General features: G+C 42.3%; 1 protein-coding gene across 1 annotated transcript; it reads right to left on the bottom strand.

Moving 5' to 3' along the window:
- Nucleotides 1-1,267: 1,267 nt before the first annotated feature.
- Nucleotides 1,268-15,548, bottom strand: LOC102209799 (cysteine and histidine-rich domain-containing protein 1). The gene is made up of 11 exons (XM_005747947.1): nucleotides 15,258-15,548; nucleotides 14,353-14,402; nucleotides 14,214-14,270; nucleotides 12,679-12,833; nucleotides 12,209-12,312; nucleotides 10,467-10,519; nucleotides 7,698-7,768; nucleotides 7,111-7,213; nucleotides 6,524-6,643; nucleotides 2,357-2,419; nucleotides 1,268-1,910 (listed from the first exon to the last, which is right to left on the bottom strand). Exons 1-11 carry the CDS (start codon nucleotides 15,319-15,321, stop codon nucleotides 1,476-1,478), a joined length of 1,275 nt encoding a protein of 424 aa, XP_005748004.1. The 5' UTR covers nucleotides 15,322-15,548; the 3' UTR covers nucleotides 1,268-1,475.
- Between the last annotated feature and the right edge of the window lie 3,450 nt (nucleotides 15,549-18,998).

Genomic DNA, 18,998 nt, shown 5'->3' with positions numbered 1-18,998 from the left:
GATTTGTGGTGCTCTTGCGCCTTCGAGTGTTTTTATTCCAGGTTGACAAAAGAGTCGAGGCCTCGGCGTGCTTTAATCAAAGTAGGTCACAACTAAAGGTAAAGACTTAAATAGTATTTTCACTATTGTCTACCCACTTAACTTTTAGGCACTGTCTCATTGCTTGATTTTTCTCTTTGATTTTTCTATGTATATTTTTACACTTGATAAATCACTTTGATGTCTGTGAATAGTTAAAATTATCTTTTAGTTTTTGGAGCAGATTCTTAATTTCTGTAGCATTTTTTTTAATAGCATTTTTCTTACAATAACATACTTCTGCAGCACAAAGGAGGGAGCTAATTGTAAGCTTCTGCAGATTTATCCACTGCACATCTGGGACGTGAATCTCTCGTTTCACCACATCCCCAAGCTGCTCCATTTTATTAGGATCTGGATCTATGGAGGCCATATCTCAATCTAAGTGAACAGTGAACGTAGCTTTGTGAGGTGATGTGTTACCGTGCTGGAACAAGTTCCAGAAGTTTTGGTCATAAAGGAATCGGCATAGTCAACAACAAGACACAGGTAAGACTGTGTTGTTTAGATAACATCCTCTAATAGTACACCAACACCACAGCAGCCTTATAGAAGCCGGGATGGAGTGATGCTTTCTTGTTGTAGTAAAACTGGGGACTCATCAGACGAAGCAACATTTTTCTTATACTGTCCAATTTTAGCAAGCCGGCGTGAAATGTAGTTTCAGTTTCCTGCTCTTAGGTGACAGAAGTAACTCCGACTTCTGGGACTTCTTCTCCAACAAACTCCCGCATCAAGGAGGCATTTTCACTCACAAAACTACCCCTGATATTTTCTCGCCTTGTTTACTAGCCACGCTTGCTCTAAACAATTAGCCCACATGCTGTATGTTCTTTGTTTGGCTGTAGTAAAGCCAGTCGGTGAGTAATACTGTGTAGGCTGCTCTCACAGATGTACAATAGGCTTATAATAATGAAAACAAAGTGTGGAAATACAATTTAAGTATGACTCATGAACTAAAGTCTGACCTAAACTGTTTTATTTACAGCACCAGTGGATTAGCTAATGATTCATTACAGGCTTTTGAAAAAAAATCATTAATCTTTCTGCTTAAAGCCCAGGGGACTTGTGATGGATATCAAGTCTTTATAACATTGATCCAGCTATTTATCTGTATGAATGTAGCCAACAGTGGTGAAATGCTACCAGTCGGTACACATACAAAATGAAACAACACCCCCCACAAATGTAGAAGTAGAAACTGACATAGAAAACTTTATTTCTTCTATTGAAGGTACAGTTTTGTCTTTACATCACGTTCTCCATATCGTGGTCATTTAAACACGTCTCATTGGGGTTTGTAGTGAGTAATTATTATTTCAGAAGTAAATATGTCCTATGTTATAAAGATCTCTTTTGATTTTCTATTTCTAAACCGCAAAGAAATCTGACGTTTCTCACTCTAGCTCTGGCATGTCTTCATATCCTTCCTCTTCCTCCTGCCTCCTCTGCTCTTCTAGCTTCTTCCTCTCCTCCTCCGCCTTCATCCGCTCCTCCAATGCCCTCTTCATCTCCTCCTCCACCTCCTTCCTCTTTAACTTCTGCCTCTCCTCCTCCTCGTTCTTCTTTTGATTTTCGTCCTTCTCTGCCTTTTTATTCTTGGGCGTGTCATAGGCCCACTCCTCGTCCGAGTCACTGATGTCGTCATCATCGATGTCCCAGTCGGGCTGGTACGACTCGTTGGATTCGATGAACGGGTCGTCTGCGGGCTCGGGCTCAGGTTTGTAGTTCGGGTCCTCCAGTTTGCCCCAAGCCACTTGGTCGGCCTTGCGGAGGTTTATCTCCAGTTTAGATGGGACTATATTGACCGAGCTGTGCTTTACGTTGATCACCTGCAGGTAAGAGAAATTCAAACTTTGGATGGACAACATTCAAGCGCAATCTAGTTTAAATGTGTTCATCAGAAACGTGTGAACTGATAACTAACTAACCACGGGATAAGCTAATGATTATGATCACGGTTATATTTTTAAGAAAATCTAGTTGCAACTGAATTACTTATTTCTAAACTTCAGATTATGTTTAGGTGTTCACAGCACTCCACTGCTGAGGAAAGGTCCATCCAGCGTAGTTAGTCGGACACAAAGTCTTTATCTACCTCTTTCTCTCCTAAATACTTTTTTCCAACCACAGCCAGCAAAACCTGCCAAACAAGAGTCGGGCGCTTTGTGTGCTCACCATCCTCAAACCTCAGTCCATTCACTGATCTTTGAACATGAGCTCAAATGTTCCAAGTGTAAGTGGGAAAGGCGATTCCCAGCAGACAGCAGATACTTACCCCCCAGAGGTGGAACTCTTTCTTGAAAATCTTATTGTTCTCAAACTGGATTTGACACGAGAGCTAAAGAGAGGACAGAAGACAGAGAAACGGTGTAGGTCTTATTGCATAAATGGGTAAATATACAAATCTGTTAATGAAAAAAAATCTTGAGTTAGACCATGATTATTAGTAGGGGAGAGCGGGGTAAGTTGTCACACTGTTCATAACTCCAACACTAGAGGCACTATCTCAAAAATGAAATAGCCACTTTGTGTGACTTCTTCTTCTATAGTCAACCTCCTGTTCACATGTGGTCAAGACTGCTCTAATCTGAGGTGAGCACATCTTTTTATTTTTTTGACCTAAAAGGAAAAATAAATCACTTTAAATTTTCTTCAGTACAACTTTGTTAGGTATAGATGTTACAGATTATTATTTTACACAAAATAGAGGAGACATTAACGTGTCTTTTGATACTTCAGCTGATGTGCTATGTTGAGCTAACCCTGACATTTAGCCAAAATTAGCATACATGTCAGTTTGGGGGAAGTTGTCTCATTAACTTTGGGGCAAGTCGTCACATGTGACAACTTGCCCCAGTACAAATAAATGCTCCAAATAATTGTGATATTGTAATTCATTTGGTATTTGTAATAAGGTTCTTGAAGAAAGGAAGGAGAGGCAGGAATTAAGGAAGGAAGGAAGAAAGTAAGATGGTTCGAAATTATCAAGGAAAGACAGAGCGTGGCAGAACACCACCTGACATTATGGTAAAGGCAGTCAGGCAGGTAAAGATGCAGAACAAATCAATCAGAAGTACAGCAAAGGATTTTGACATAAATTACCGTACTCTAACTCGGTATTGTCAAAAGATTACCAGAGAAGAAATTGAAAGTCAGACAGCCATGCCAACAACAATGGTTGGTTATACAACGCCAAGGAAGATTTTTTCCCCTGATTTTGAAAAGCAGCTTGTTGAGTATATTACTAGGTCAGCTGACATTTATTTTGGTCTGTCACCAAGTGAGGTCAGAAAGCTTGCCTACCAGTTTGCTGTGGCACACGAACTGAAGTTTGTGCCTTTGTGGGCAGAAAAAGAAAAGGCCAGCAAAGAGTGGTTTACAGGCTTTTTAAAGCAGCATACAACATTGTCACTGAGAAAGCCAGAAGCAACTAGCCTTGCCAGGGCAAGTAGCTTCAACAGAGAGAATGTCAATGCTTTCTTTGACAACTTAGAGAAAGTGTTATGCAAATATGAGTTTGGACCAGGAGACATTTGGAATGTTGATGAAACTGGGGTCACCACTGTACATAAACCAGACAAAGTGTTGGCCAGACGTGGATTCAAACAAGTAGGGTCATTGACCTCTGCTGAAAGGGGAACCCTTGTCACACTGGTCTGTGCTGTCTCAGCCATAGGGAATAGTTTACCTCCATACTTTATTTTCCCGCGTGTCCACTTCCGTGACCATTTCCTGATCAACGGGCCACCCGGCAGCAAAGGAGGGGCAAATTCCTCTGGATGGATGAAAGACACACACTTTGTTGACTTCCTGCAACATTTCAATGAACATACAAAGTGTTCAAAGGAGAAGCCCTGTTTACTCCTTTTGGACAACCACGAGTCTCATCTGTCCATTGATGGACTCAATTATGCCAAAGCAAATGGCATAATCATGCTGTCATTCCCACCACACTGCTCACATCGGCTCCAACCATTAGACAGGTCTGTCTACGGGCCACTAAAGGGGCACATCAACCGCACGTGTGATGCCTGGATGAGGAACAACCCTGGGAAGACAATGTCTATTTATGACATTCCTGGGATTGTGGCAATTGCATATCCTCTGGCTGCAACCCCATTGAACATTCAGGCTGGTTTTAGGGTGGCTGGGATTCAACCTTACAACAGAAATGTATTTCTGGAAGACGAGTTTGCACCATCCTACGTCACAGATCACCCTATTCCGGACCCTGCCCTGCCAGGCCCCAGCACTACCTCTGCACTGCCAGGCCCCAGCACTACCTCTGCACTGCCAGGCCCCAGCACCAACTCTGCACTGCCAGGCCCCAGCACTACCTCTGCACTGCCAGGCCCCAGCACTACCTCTGCACTGCCAGGCCCCAGCACTACCTCTGCACTGCCAGGCCCCAGCACTACCTCTGAACTGCCAAGCTCCAGCACCATCTCTATCACGAGCTCACCCTTACCCAGCACTGCAGTTACTGACAGGGGACTACCAACTCCAGAGGACATCCGGCCATATCCAAAAGCTGGCCGCCGAAAACCATCCAGCAAAGGAAGAAAACGACGCAAATCAGCAATTCTAACCGACACGCCAGTGAAGCAGCAACTAGAAAAAGAAAAGAATAAGGCTGAATCTAGCAAGAAGCTGTTTCAAAAGAGAGGGACGCGAGGGGGGGAAACATCTGGACCTATGAAGAACAACGCAGCTAAAAGAAGAAAAATAATTCAAGAGTCATCATCAGATGATGAAGAGTGCTTCTGCCTTGTCTGTGTGTAGCCATTTTCAAACAGTCGTCCAAAAGAGACCTGGGTAAAATGCGTAAAATGCAACAAATGGGCCCATGATGCTTGCACCTCAGGCCAGGCAATTTATGTGTGCCAGAATTGTGACTCTGAAGTTGAGTCTGATTAATCAGAAATAGGGCATCTGTTTTGTTCAGAGGATAAACATGGTAAGTAAAGCAAGTTATTTGCAGCATTCCATTCAGTTATGATGGATTTATGTGCAAGCCAGAGAACATCTGAGTTTAAAGTTCAAACTAAAGTTTTCTTTCTACTTAATGTTTTGATTAAAATGTGTATTGGATTGAAATAATTGTTTTTTTCCAAATTCTCTTGGCATAATTGTTCAAATTTGCAGTTTTGGTTTGAATTTAACAATTAAAATCAATGATCACAATTAAGTATTTGTGTTCTTATTTTAAGATAATCTAGTGTGACAACTTACCTGCCGATGGGGCAAATTGTCACAAGTGCACATTCTCCATTCAACAGTCTACAACTCCGTAATGAGATAAGATATGAGAATGTAATAAATACATCATATGTGCCCGAGACTTCCTTCTTTCATTTGGTGAAACATTTATTACGTTGTGATGTATGGTGCTCAGTAAAAGTTAGTCAGTGGGAAAAGTGTGACAACTTACCCCGCTCTCCCCTACTGGGTATAAAATTAAAATAGCACTTCTTAGTAAAATTAGTAAAAAGCTTGAAGACGCTTGGCTTGTCTGTCCTTTTCTATGGTTTCGACTTCCGTAATCAAAGGTGGAGTACAACCCTGTCCACATCTAACAGTTCAGTTATTGGACATCGCTTTTTTGCTCAGTCGGTCAATGCACGTTTACACTACTCTCCCGAGAACCCCTTCGTGGTCACTTTGGTCGCCTGAGAGAAGTTTATTGGTAATGGTTATTTCACCCTATGTCGCCACATGTCGCTGAGTTTCATTGACTTCCGATGCTCTCTGGTTGCTACGGTGTTGCTAATATTTTTGTTTTTTTATTTATTATTAGCAAAGTTAACTTCATGCATGCTCAGTATGACCTGAAACTGGCTATTGAGCTCATACGGTCACCAGGCTGCCACTGTGCAGCATACAAGGACCAATCAAATTTCTTTTGCTAACAATGAAGGACTTCAAGAAGTTGCAGCAATCACGTTGTCATGGTGATGCTGAGGGTGGCTGCGTTCACTCGCAGACAGATTGGTGACAGTTTGCAGTGAATGTGAGTCAGTCTGTTAATGAGTGCAACTTTTCTATGACGCATCTCTTTGACCTACGGACGTTAAAGCGCTGATGTACAAAAGTAATTTAGTAAAACCTGTTACATAAATGCAGTCACTCTAATACACAACATACACATTGCCATCTTATTGTGGTTGATAAATTATCTACATGTGCATCATAGACCCTCTTAAAAATCACTACAATCTCAGAAAGTGTTACAGGATTGTCATAAATGACTCATTTTTGGACCTCAACAGGAAGTTGAGCTAAATCTCATTAACACCTGTTACTGTGCTGAATCCTGATTTGTTAACAGTTAATTAAACCACAAATTATTAGAATAAGCTGCTTATTAATGAGGTTGTCTCATTGCAAAGTCATACTAGATCCAACCACATACGCTGTGCGTTGTCTGCTTCATTAAACTCACCACCGTCCGGTTGGCCTCTATGCTGGAAAACTCTGGGTTTGCGTTCTTGGCGTAAATGGTCACGACGACGCTGTTGCCAGTCTGATGCCAGTCATAGCGACACGCCACCTTCTTCTTGTCCTGCAAACACACACGCGAACCCACACACACCGGTGAGCTGCACAGCCAGACTGCTGCGAGACCGAGGAGCGACTCGAAGGCTGATAATCATAGTTATCAAATCTAAATCAAAACATCCCAATGAAAGAGAGAAACCTTTTTATTCCTGCCCTGGTTTGAGTGGTTGGATTGCTTTAGCGCTCTTCAAGGACATTTGAATTTGTGGTAAACATGATTTGTTTGACTTGAAGTTTGACTTGTTTTTTGTCTGCACTCATAGATAAATCTTCCCACTCAAGTCTTTGTTTTATAGTGATCAAAAGGACGAACAAGTGAACCGTGCACGCAAAAATAGGTCACTTTAAAGCTTTTTTTGATGTTGTTGTCAGCCCTTGAGATCTGTTTTCCTTTTTCTCTGCAAACTTTGATCCGATCCCCAGTGTCCCACCAGCAGTTTCTCTAGTACATTCTCCAGGTGGTGCATGTACCTGCTTTGGGACCCAGCGGTGTTTCCCCATGGTGCAGCCCTTCTGGTCCAGGAAGGCGTTGAAGTCTGTTGTCTTGATGCAGCAGCAACTCCAGTACTTGTACCTAAACAACAACAAAAAAAGAAAATACAAAGAAATGGTCACAGTTTGTAAGAAACAAGCCGTGTCATCCTGGAAACAACAACAACCCTACGTGATCCCCATGAAATGAGACTAATTCAGGTTTTGTTAGGAAGCTGCCCAGCAGTAGGAAGCCCAGCGTTACACTTAATGTGATTTAAAAGCAGCGCTTGCAGTTTATTTACTCTTAAAGTCTGTTTGTAATGTTGCAGATTTGCTTTAATTACCAATCTTTAATTAACTCTCTTATCTCGACGCGTTTATGTTTCTTGCTTTGCGTGCACGGCCTTCAGTTTTGTTTTGTTTGCGTCCCTCCTTTGTAGAAGTCAGCTAATTGTTGTTTTTGATACGAGCTATGCAAATAAAGAATGTAATTACGGTTTTGTTACAGTGGATTAGACTTGTTTTTGTTAAAAAAGAAAAAAATCTCCAGTAAACAAGTGACAGGGTAGAGTTTTTGTTCTTACCCCTCGTGGAAGACGGGAGCTCCAGGATGGTGGGTGCAGACCTCCATGTCGGTCTGTGGTCCTTGGTAGACCTAAACACAGAAACATAGCACACAATGCAAAGACCATCGGATCAGTTATGGGGACGTTTGATAATATTAAAGATTTAGGCGTAAAAGATTACGTTTTTCTTCCATTTTTAACAGGGCGATGTCATATTTTCTGTCCAATAAGCGGCGTTCAGCCATATTTAATTGTAAAGGCAAAGACCTTGAAGGGTGAAGTGAAAGGATAGCTCCCTTTTATGTCAGCACTGTTTGTTAAATATAAAGCAATTAAAGTTAAGGTCATCAGTTCGTTCGTGAATCATAGTAACTTCATAAATAAACATCAATCCTATCCTCAGTCCTTTGATGGGAAGAACTTCAGGAACATTTCATCAACAACCTTTTTTGTTTTTGGAGGAAAACAGTATAGTGATACAAACAACAAAACGGTGACTAAATAAAAATGAGTACACAAGGAAATCTTCATCTGCCTTATGACAATCAAAGTAGGCGAGTAGTAGCTTCGATTTCTGTCCTTTCAGTGACGTTGTTGGCTCGATTTCATTCAAGACTGGTCTGTTGGTCCTCCGTGGTATTTATAAACTCCGTCTTCTCACCACATCTCAAAAATACTGATGATTTAGTGACTGCGCTGTTTTCTTATAGTTCAACTATAGGTGACCATGAAGGAAATCAAACTGTACGTAAGCCTTCTTTTCTTGTCCTTAGATTTCTAAGATATTATCCGATGATTTCATCGTTGCCTTGATGTGGCTCATACGTTTTATTGATCCTAGCAGGTTAAAGTTCATGATCATTTCTATATCATTGCTTTCTATGTCGAAGGTGGCACCAGTGTAGTTTTTAGTTCAGGACTTATTTAAATTAACACTTATTAAATATTAATTAAGGTTCGATCATGTGATCAAACTGAATTACAAATGTGGATTGCACAACACTGGACAGTATATTTCTTCATTTCCATTTAATACTTGTACAGCTGCTGTTATTGTGTATATATATTTATATTTCTTATACATTCTTATATATTTCTATACTGTGTATTTGTTGTACAGTTATTTTATTTTCAACTTTAATTTATATATTTTATTTTATTCCTTCCTATTTAAATTTACCCTTTTTAATTTTCAGATTTATTTCCTCTCATTCATAGCCTTTTCTGTTTTCTTTAGGTCACGAGCAGTTGTCTAAGCATTTCACTGCATATCGTACTGTGTATGACTGTGTACGTGACAAATAAAATTTGAATTTGAATGGGTTTAAAATCCAAAAATAATTTGAAAGTAAAACTAAAGACTTAAAAAAAAAATCACCTGTGAACGTGAAAGCTTGGTGTGGTTTGTGAACTGTGATGTTTTACTGTATTTAAGAGGGTTAAAGGTCAAAATGATGTGAAAAAACAGAAGCGATGTGTGTGTCACCACTCAATTCTCAGTTTCTCCATCTTTGGTAACTGATAGTGATGTTGCACTCTCAACCCCTGGGTAAACACTTTTGATCACAAGTCAAGTGGAAGGTAACCAAACACTTGCAATCACGCTCAGAGAGACTGGTTAAGGTTTACGAATAACTACCATCCAATTTATAAATGCAGACAGATCACCAGCATGTTGCCATCAGTCTGAGTGGTCTTTCTGCAGTAGGTGACTGGATTCAGCTGGCTGCCAACTGGTTATATTCCAGTTTACGGTCAAGACTGCCAAGCACCGATGTCATCTGGCAGTTAAATCTCCATCCTGCTGCAGCTATTTACAAATTTGTGTTTCAGATCTGTGAGGTTCTGTCCACACTCTGGATTCAAGTATGAATTTCTGTGTATGCAGATGGCAACAAATTAGCCATTTTCACTCATTTATCACAGTTAATTGCCTGATTATCACAAACAGGTTGCATGTAATTGCCAACCTGATAACTGATTACAGACCGACTCCGTCTTATTGCACTTTTATCATCGTCTTGACGCACAATTATTTTCAAGCAGAGTATTTATAGTTTTGTGCTCAGGAGTACAGTAGCAATCCCATATATTCTTATATTTTTATGCTGCAAAAAGAAAAGAAAACATTAAAGTAGGTAGAAGCCTTGCATTCGCTAGTCCATTAAAAACGAAAAAGCAATCACTGGGCAAACAGCGCCCCCGATACCTGTAGCATACTGTAGTTAAAAGGAAGCAGCATTTTTCATAGAGTTCTAGTAAATATGAAAAGTCAGTCAACTGTTTGGAGGCTTTACTTTTGTGTGTTTTCTCTACATTTGAGGAAACAAAGAGCTGCTACAGTTAGTATCAGCTGATATGTGTTGTTGCCTGCTTTGTGCACTAGATGGCGCCCTTAATAAACTTTACAGAGGCTGAAGCAGAGGCTTGATGGACTGAACTCAAACGAAAGCGCATCAGTGAGGCTGCGTTACTGCCTGGGTGCATCTGAGGGGGCCGGATCAAGTTATTACAAAGCTCCAACGCCGCTCCACTATGTTGTGTAATAAATGGTTAAGAAAACTGCCACATGTGTGTATTATGATGACTACTTTAGTGTGAGTCTTTTAAAAGTTGTTAAGTCTCAGCTTTAAGTAGTAAGTAAGTAAAATTTATTTATATAGCGCTTTTCACAGATGAAAATCACAAAGTGCTTTACAACAACCACAACCGTGGTGCCACAGTCTGAAAGGACTGATAAGCTCAGATTCAGGCATTAAATCACACAAATGACAAAAAGACACTCACTGTTTTGCATCCTGCGTTTTTGCAGCGGGTCCCGCAAATAACAGCCTGACTCTCTGTTGGAAAAAACAAAAACAGAGATAAGACACTAACAAGTCCAAGTTTTATTCTAACAGAGCAGTGAGAGTGCACGCAGCTTTGATGTATTGATTTGTGCTGTACTGAGATCAAATTATTCTCAGTGTGCAGACATTTTTTCCCCTCTTTTTCAGAAATGTGCGATAAAACTGGAAGTGTGCAGCACATACTTAGAAAAAAACTACACTTGTCATTTGACGTGAAGCTTACACAGCTGCTGCTGAGGTGGTGGAGGGCGGTGAGAGACTGCATTCCTGATATTTTTTCATTGTATCACTCTGATCTGGAGTAAGAGTGAGACACGTGCACTCCTGGATCCACGATAAACCCGCCTTACCGGCTCATTCTGACTTTAATTGAATCTGAAAAGTTAACTTTTCCCTAAATGAGAAACACCTGCTAGTGTAGCATCAATATTTCAAACTGTTTCCAATACACGTCGACTCGTCTTTCACAGGTATCGATTTGACTGCGGCGCCTCGCTTACTTTGCCTCGTTTAAAGATTTACGCACCCGATTTCAGAAAAGTCTCAATGCAGAGCTGATTGTTTTGAAGAAAGTTTATTTAAGTGACTTTGAGGTTTTTCCCACACTAACATCTCTAGAGTTTAGAGAGAATGATGTGAAAGAGAAAATCCAGGGAAAAGCACTTCACAGGGAGAAAATGTCTTGTTGACACCTGAGCAGAAAGATCAGTCGACTCAAATAACCACACTCGTCACAAGCAAACTATGCAGAAGAGCATCTCTGAACGCACAACACGCTGAACCTCGAAGCAGAAGACCACGCCAACTATCTGCTGCTGTCAAGTTAATATGGACCAAAGTCTCTGAGAAGTTTCCAGCAGCTCGTCGAATCTGTTCCAGGAAGAGTTAAAGAAGCTGTGAAGGCAACCCAGCGATAACGAGGTGTACATTTAAGTACTGAGCTCAGAAAAAAGGTCAGACTTCAGACTGCTTATGGGTCTGTATCACATCAGTCAGCACGGACATCCCTAACATAGCTTCAGAAGCCCCGCCCACCCCTTCTGTTTGTGAAGGAGGTTGGCTCAAAGCAGGAAGCACAGGGATTATTTTGAACTGTGAATCATGCAAAGCTGCTCTATCAGAGTTCAAAAAGTTAAAGTTTCATTTCTCTGTACCACCCCTGAAGAAACAACACTGTAAACCAGGGGTGGGGAACTCCAGGCCTCGAGGGCCGGTGTGACTCGGACCCGGCCTTTTCTGTCTACGTGGGCTGGGCCCTTCAAAGACCGGCCCACGCAGCGCTAGCTCAGTAGGTAGAGTTGTTGCCGCATGATCAGAAGGTCGGTGGTTCAAATCCACTGAACGGCTACCCTGAGGTACCCCTGAGCAAGGTACCATCCCTACACACTGCTCCCTCTGCAGAGGAGTAATTTCCCTATGGGCACTAACACATACACATGACACACATGACACATTAGAGGGCCGGAAGTTCGAGGCTGTGAAATGGGACAGTCTAGGCTTCAGATTCCAGGCCTCTGGAGAACTTCAAGACATGTTGAGGAGGTAATGTAGCCTAAATCAATTGTGTTGGATGAAGGACACATCTAAAACCTGCAGGACACCGGCCTGTGAGGCCTGGAGTTGCCCACCCCTGGAGTAAACGTTTGTTGTGATTCTTTTAAACGGTGAGCGTTTGTGTACCTTTCTTCTCGTTCTCTCCTCTCTTGCTGATGTCCAGTTTCTCCAGCGCCTGAGCCAGCGACGCCGTCACCTTCTGGGGAAGTTTGGTCATGGGCTCGTCTGAACTGTGCACGCGCAGAGAAATGAACACACACACACACACACACACGTTACAACAGAGAAATGAACACACACACACACACACGTTACAACAGAGAAATGAACACACACACACACACGTTACAACAGAGAAATGAACACACACACACACAAGCATGAGCAGACTGACACACAAGAGTTACGCAGTGAATAATTTATTCCAGCCGTAACCTCACGGTGACCCCCGTGACCTCCCCCCCCATGACTTCGCTGCACAGATAAAGCAAACAGGGACAAACACACAACGTGACAAACTCCAGCGATCACACGCGCATCAGGAAAAGGTGGATGCTGATATAAATGAGAGCTGACTGCAGATCTCAAACACACACCTGGGTCTCTCCTTCTGCAGCATCTCTGCAGATTTGGGGCCCTGATAGATTGTCTCTCGGCCTTCGGCGTGTTTAATCTCGCCCTTATCCGACGACACCTCGGGCCTCAGAGGCTCCTGGGGTTTCACGTCGCTGTGGCGCCCGCGGGTACAGCCCTGCGTTCAAAACCACACGGGTCACTTCAGTCATGCTCAGGTAACGAAGCTCTGGATGAGATTCCAGATCCCACATACCTGATGAAACCTTTCACGCTCCTGTAACAGCTTCAGTTTTTCAGTTCTTATTGGTTTGTTGCTTTGTTAAATACAAGTCATTTAAGCTCACACCAGTGACTCCAACCTCGCTCATCTTGGCAGAAAAACATCAAACATGCATTTTATGTGATAGGATAGACTGTATATTGAAGATGGACCTTTAAAGCTGTATCATCTCTATTGGCCAGACTCTTTTATTTAATAGTTATTTTCCAGCTTTTTAGTTATGAAATCTCAAACCAAGCCCTCACCAGAATCTTGATTTCAGGTTAGTAAGTGGAAATTTCAGGATCCCCACTTCATAATTTCATGATAATAACCTGAAATTTTAACTTCTGCTAACGTCTTGTTCACTGGCAGAAACTTCCAAACTTAACTAACTTAACACATTATTCGTCATTTTAGACTCATAATCTGGTTACCTTTTAAAATAATCCAGTAGATTTTCAAAATGTACTTTTTTGCTCTTACAGTGCAGAACTGATGATACTGATACAGAGTGTGTAAGTATTTGGTAACAGCTGAAAGAAGGTACACAATATTTTTTGTACCCACGTTTTTCTTTTCATTGATTGTTTCTGTCATAAAAATGTAAAAGATTCACGTAATTAACCAAACTACCTTGAAATTTTGAGATAAGTCGATATTTTGAGATGATAACCTGAAATTGTAACTTGCGGAGCGCAAAACTTTGAGGGGCAGACACGAGCTCCCATACGTTAAAGACCAATTAAATATATTGTGTACATGCAACTATTACCAGCAAATAAAAGTTCAGTCTGCGCTCTGTCTGGAAGAATTATTTGTGTATTTATTTTATGTATTTACCCTTTTCAGTGGCTAAATCAACCTCCCATATTGGTTTTTACATCTTTGTGTACGCTCTTCATCTTTAAATGCCATCTGCATGTCCTGGGCTGAAGATGAAACATCCTGATAACTGGGCAGCAAATTTTCAACATAAAACAAACATAGATTTCCCGCTAATTAAGCCTTCACTCATCATTCAGAGCTAACCTCTCCGTCCTGCATGATTAAGCTCATTTTAATGGTTGAAAAAGTATCATACTTCATTACAACACTGGGGTTTTAGTTGGTTTAAAATAAATGTTGGAAATGCCCGACACTAACTCTCATTAGGTTTCACTCCACTGCTTTTGCTGCCACCTGATTAAACATTCATCAAACGAGCTCCATGTTTTCTCCTAATTTATTCCCTGTTTTTTTGGTACTTTCACCATGACAAACACTTCTGGAGCGTGGACCCTGAGCTTGTGTTACCTTGATGGAGAGAAACTCAGAGAAGTCTGTCGTCCTTTTCCTACAGCAGGACCAGCCCTGGAGACACAAACAAACAAACATGTGATTAGCGTTGAGTTTTATTCTCCCACTCGAGTCAGACTCTAAGAGGAGAGTTTACCTTCAGTGCATCGTGGAAGACGGGGGCTCCCGGGTGGAAGAGGCAGGAATCTTTTAGAGTGGAGATAAAGACAACATGAGTCTGCATATAGACACTCACTGAGACCCCAGCTGCTCACAGGGTCACTGCAGTGTGGAGGTGCCGTGTGTCCCTTATAAGGAAGGAAGATGGCCGTCTCTCTCAGCCACGCTGTCTCAGACTAGACCGTCTCTCTCACACGGACACAACTTCTACTTGATGTCACGCAAACCAGCGCGTGATCAGTCAATCTGTCACGATCACAGGTTCACACACTGTTCATGTTTAGTGCACACAATCTGAATTTGAATAGAGTCCCAAAACATTACATTAAAGTAAAACTATTCATGGGTGCTCCCTTTCAAAATAAAAGTGCAGAGCTCCTTTTAAAGGTGGCTGAAAATTTAGACGTGATCATCATTATGAAGGAAATTCTGTTTCTTCGGACAACCTACAAGTAAATGGTAAATGGCCTGTATTTATATAGCGCTTTTCTAGTCCCTAAGGACCCCAAAGCGCTTTACACATTCAGACCCATTCACACACTGGTGATGGCAGCTACATTGTAACCACAGCCACCCTGGGCGCACTGACAGAGGCGAGGCTGTCGGACACTGGCGCCACCGGGCCCTCTGACCACCACCAGTAGGCAACGGGTGAAGTGTCGTGCCCAAGGACACAACGACCGAGACTGTCCAAGCCGGGGCTCGAACCGGCAACCTTCCGATTACAAGACGAACTCCCAACTCTTGAGCCACGATCGCCCCAAGTGTCATCTCACACCCAGTTTTCTTCCACTTCAGCTCCAGGTCTTTGATAACAGGATGACTCAGAGTCGCTGTAACAGGTTTAAAGTAAAGGAGCAGACACATGCAGGAGGATCTTACCATCCTTGTTCTTGTCGGGGTCAAACTTCTGCCCACAGCCTTTGTTGTAGCACAGCAGAGCCATGTTGGCCTCGTGGACTGCGATGTCTTCTTCTTCACTGTACAGTCTGCACTCGTTCGCTTGCGTTTAGATATGTTCCTTCACACCGGCCGTGTCTGCAGGTCTTAATGCCTCGGTCGGGTCTCCAGAAGTTTCTCCAGCCAGGCAGAAAGGAGAGATCCAGAAGGAGTCGTCGCCTTGTGGAGAAGTGAGAGATAGAGAGGGGGGTCTCCGTCTCTCTCTGGTTCAGGCCTGGCTGAATGAAAGATAAAAATAGCAGCTCACCTCCCTCCTACCCCCACGCCCCTCTCGCAATTTACAGCTGTCAAAACTTATCTGGGGGTGGGGGCTGACATTCCTCCTGGTGAGTGTCGGCTGTCACAAACAGGCCTGCCGCGGCCCGGCAGCAGCCACAATAGGACTGACAACTCCTGGATTTCCTGTCACTCTGTGCGCTGGATCCACTGCAGAGACGGCAAACCAGTGCTCGAGACGCTGAGAGACATTTTAATTCCACCCTGTGCTGAAACTTCCTCAGCGCTTTTAAGGTGATTGTGTTCCACGTGTGACACTCAGTTAATAACTGGTCTTCAGGGAAGATTGTCCACAACACTTTGGAGCCCGCCTAGTTCAGGGACCCCTAAACTCATGTGACACGAAGCCATAGGAAGGGAATACTTAATCCCAGTGTGTCCCAGCACCATGCCACTTCTTTTGTGTATATTTGTACCTCCACAAGACTACAAGACCAAAGCACAGCGATTTAGGCGAACTTATAGTGGGCTTTCATTCGTACAACATTTTGAAACTGTTTTTTTTTTTTTTTTTTAAACGTGCTAAAGATATCAAGAGATGCCATCATGAATGGAAGTGCAGAGGATTTACAACAAAGTGCAAACCACTGGTTACACTCAGGAACAGGAAGTCCAGACAGATGAAACAAACTTGTTTCCAGTGCGCCACATCACCTGTCAAACATGGTGGAGGTGTTGTTATGGCACTGGCACATGTGCGAGCCAGTAATAGCAGGTCTTGAGTACTCAGTGACGATGTGACTGCTGACAGAAGCAGCAGGGATGAAGTCTCTGCACACCTCACTCAAGCAACTCATGAGTTTCTCAAGATAAAGAAAGAAAACTACTCCAAATCAGTCACCTGCTCTCCAACCAACAGAGCAGCTTTTTAGTTACTAACCACAGGCGGAGAGACCCACAACCAACCAGCAGTTAAAGGTCTGTTAGATCATCTCAGTGGAGGAAATGCAGCATCTGTTGATGTTCCCGAGTTTTAGAGTTTGGGCTGTGATTGATTGCAAAATATTTTCATCCAACTATTAAAAACAATCCTTGTGTTTAAAATGAGTTTGTTTGTACAATGACTTTAATTAAAGTCGGCACTTCAATCACATCCCGACTACAACAAACTGTCCTGATACTTATGGACCTAACTGCGTCCGTGTGGCAGCACAGCCTGCTCTCACATCTCCCTGACAGGACCGTTAATTCAGCTCAGGCTAACACGGTGCAGAAAGGCATTTATTTATATGCCGGCCTTTTGTAGTTTGCTCCTAAAATATCTTTCATCCCGAGCACACTGAGACAAACTGCCAGCGACTCCAGGCGACAATAAATTATTCACTCGAGACAAAACACTGCTGTTTGTCAGGCACAGGACTTTTTAAGTGATTTATTTCCTACAAAGAATCAGGAATAAGAAAAAACAAAAAACCCTGAAATATGACCCAGTGTATCAGCGGCAGCATCAGCGAGCAGCCCTCGATGTGATTGTGGAACAAATGTGTACAAACGCTTTCATTATTCAGGGCTCAGCGGGAGTCGGGAGGTGGGAACACGTTGCCAAATCCCTCGCTGTGGGAGCGTTGATATCATGGCAGACAATGGCGGAGCAAATCAGAGGCGTTTCACGCCAACGTGTAGCAACAAGAAGAGATTAGAGGCATAGACTGTAATCAGACGTAAACAAAAAAAACAACAACTATAGGAACTGGAGAGGAGCAGAGGCTGGAGGTTTCCCACGGTGTGGGGATCTTTTGAGGCTTTACTCAAGTTTGTTTGCATCTTTTCAGTGAGCTTTAAGCATAAACGTAGATTTACCAGAATAATGAAGGCGTTTATTGTCGTAAATGACATTTACACGGTGTGGTAAATGTTTTCTCAGAGGAGTTGGGTACATAATAAAAGAATGCTGAGGAGGCAATGTGAACTAAAGGGAAGAGTTTAAACGAATGCATTGCAGATACGCAGTGACGCGAGGATGCTGCAGGCTGAAAACAGAAGGTTTAACTGCATTGTGGCTGGTTAGCAGGATTCAGCGGTGTAGAACAAAGAAGAGGATAAACATCTTTTAAAGGTGATCATGTGGCTCAAACTAACAGTTCATTTACTGACACTTAATAAACCCACTCTGACGTCCCCCCAGCGTTTATAGGCTACTGTGTTTTTTTACCCATCTCATACTTGAAGGGAAACACTGGGTTTTCTGCACAGGGTGCTGGTAAAGTTATCCAGACAGCAGGCCATACTGACCACAAACACATGAAAAGGGCAACAAACATGATTGAGTGACTGTTAGCAGCAGGAATGCAGTTTAATCATGTATAAGTTTAAGACTTAATTCAGTTTAAATGTGACACGTTTTAACCTGTGCATAACTACAGACACTGTAAGCATGTTTATTTCTGCTGTAATTTACTCACTTTTGGAGTAAACCTGACCCGGTGGAGGAACAATAACCACATGTTCACAAAGTTTCTCTGTTTCCCCCCCTTATCTCTTCAAGATGATCCCAAACCGCTGCAGTAATGATGAGGTCCGGGCACTGGGGAGGCCAATCCATGACTGATAGTGTTCCACTTTGTGTTTTTCCTGCACTGCCAGTGTCTTTGGGATCATTGTCATGCTGAAAAATAAAGGCAATCAAATGATTTCCAGATAGTGGAAATTTTTATGGTCGATCAAAATCTGATGGTACTTTTAAGTATTCATCACAGCCACCTGCACACCATGCAGCTAACAGCTGTTTGGAAATCACTTTGTTGGTGCAGAAATACTGTTTTATGTGTGTCAGATTGTGCTGTCTTTGACATTTTTATAGATTTAACTGAAGAAATTGGGACAAATGATGCATTCTTATGACGGGGTGCTTTTAACAAATGTGTTATTTGCCAAGTCGTGTCATGTGCAGACAAAACACTGCTTCATCTCTTGAGTTGTGCATGTTTTCTGTGCACACAACTCAAGCGTGCAAATGAGGGCTGGCTCAGGACTTTTACACAGTACAGAAAATGTACATTTTATCAGTGACGTGTAGCATATTTTGCGCTGCATCTGTGCCAAAAAATTTTTCGCAGTTAATTTGGATAATGCATTTAATGTGACAGGATCTGATCTTATATCCACATCCCCTGATTTAAAGCCCTTAGATGTGGTGAGTGCACAGTAACTCTCCTGCATCAGCAACGAATGTTGACGGTTCAAGCCTGCAGCTGGAGGCAGATGTAAGATTTTAATGCGTGCCTTTGATTAACGTCAAACAGTCCATTTTCTTCAAATAAACACGCTCAAAATGCGACCGTCGAATCTGCCAGTCTCGATCAAATTTAAGAAGATCGCTGCTGGTAGAAAAACTGCTGAAATATTTAGTGGACTGTTTAAAAATCTCACTTAAAAAAAAGAAAAAAA

The sequence above is a fragment of the Pundamilia nyererei genome, unplaced genomic scaffold, assembly GCF_000239375.1.
Source record: "Pundamilia nyererei isolate P.nyererei 1_Seehausen unplaced genomic scaffold, PunNye1.0 scaffold00209, whole genome shotgun sequence".
NCBI classification, from domain to species: Eukaryota; Metazoa; Chordata; class Actinopteri; order Cichliformes; family Cichlidae; genus Pundamilia; species Pundamilia nyererei.
The sequence above is the reverse complement of the archived record's forward strand: the minus strand, read 5'-3'. Positions and strand labels throughout refer to the sequence as shown.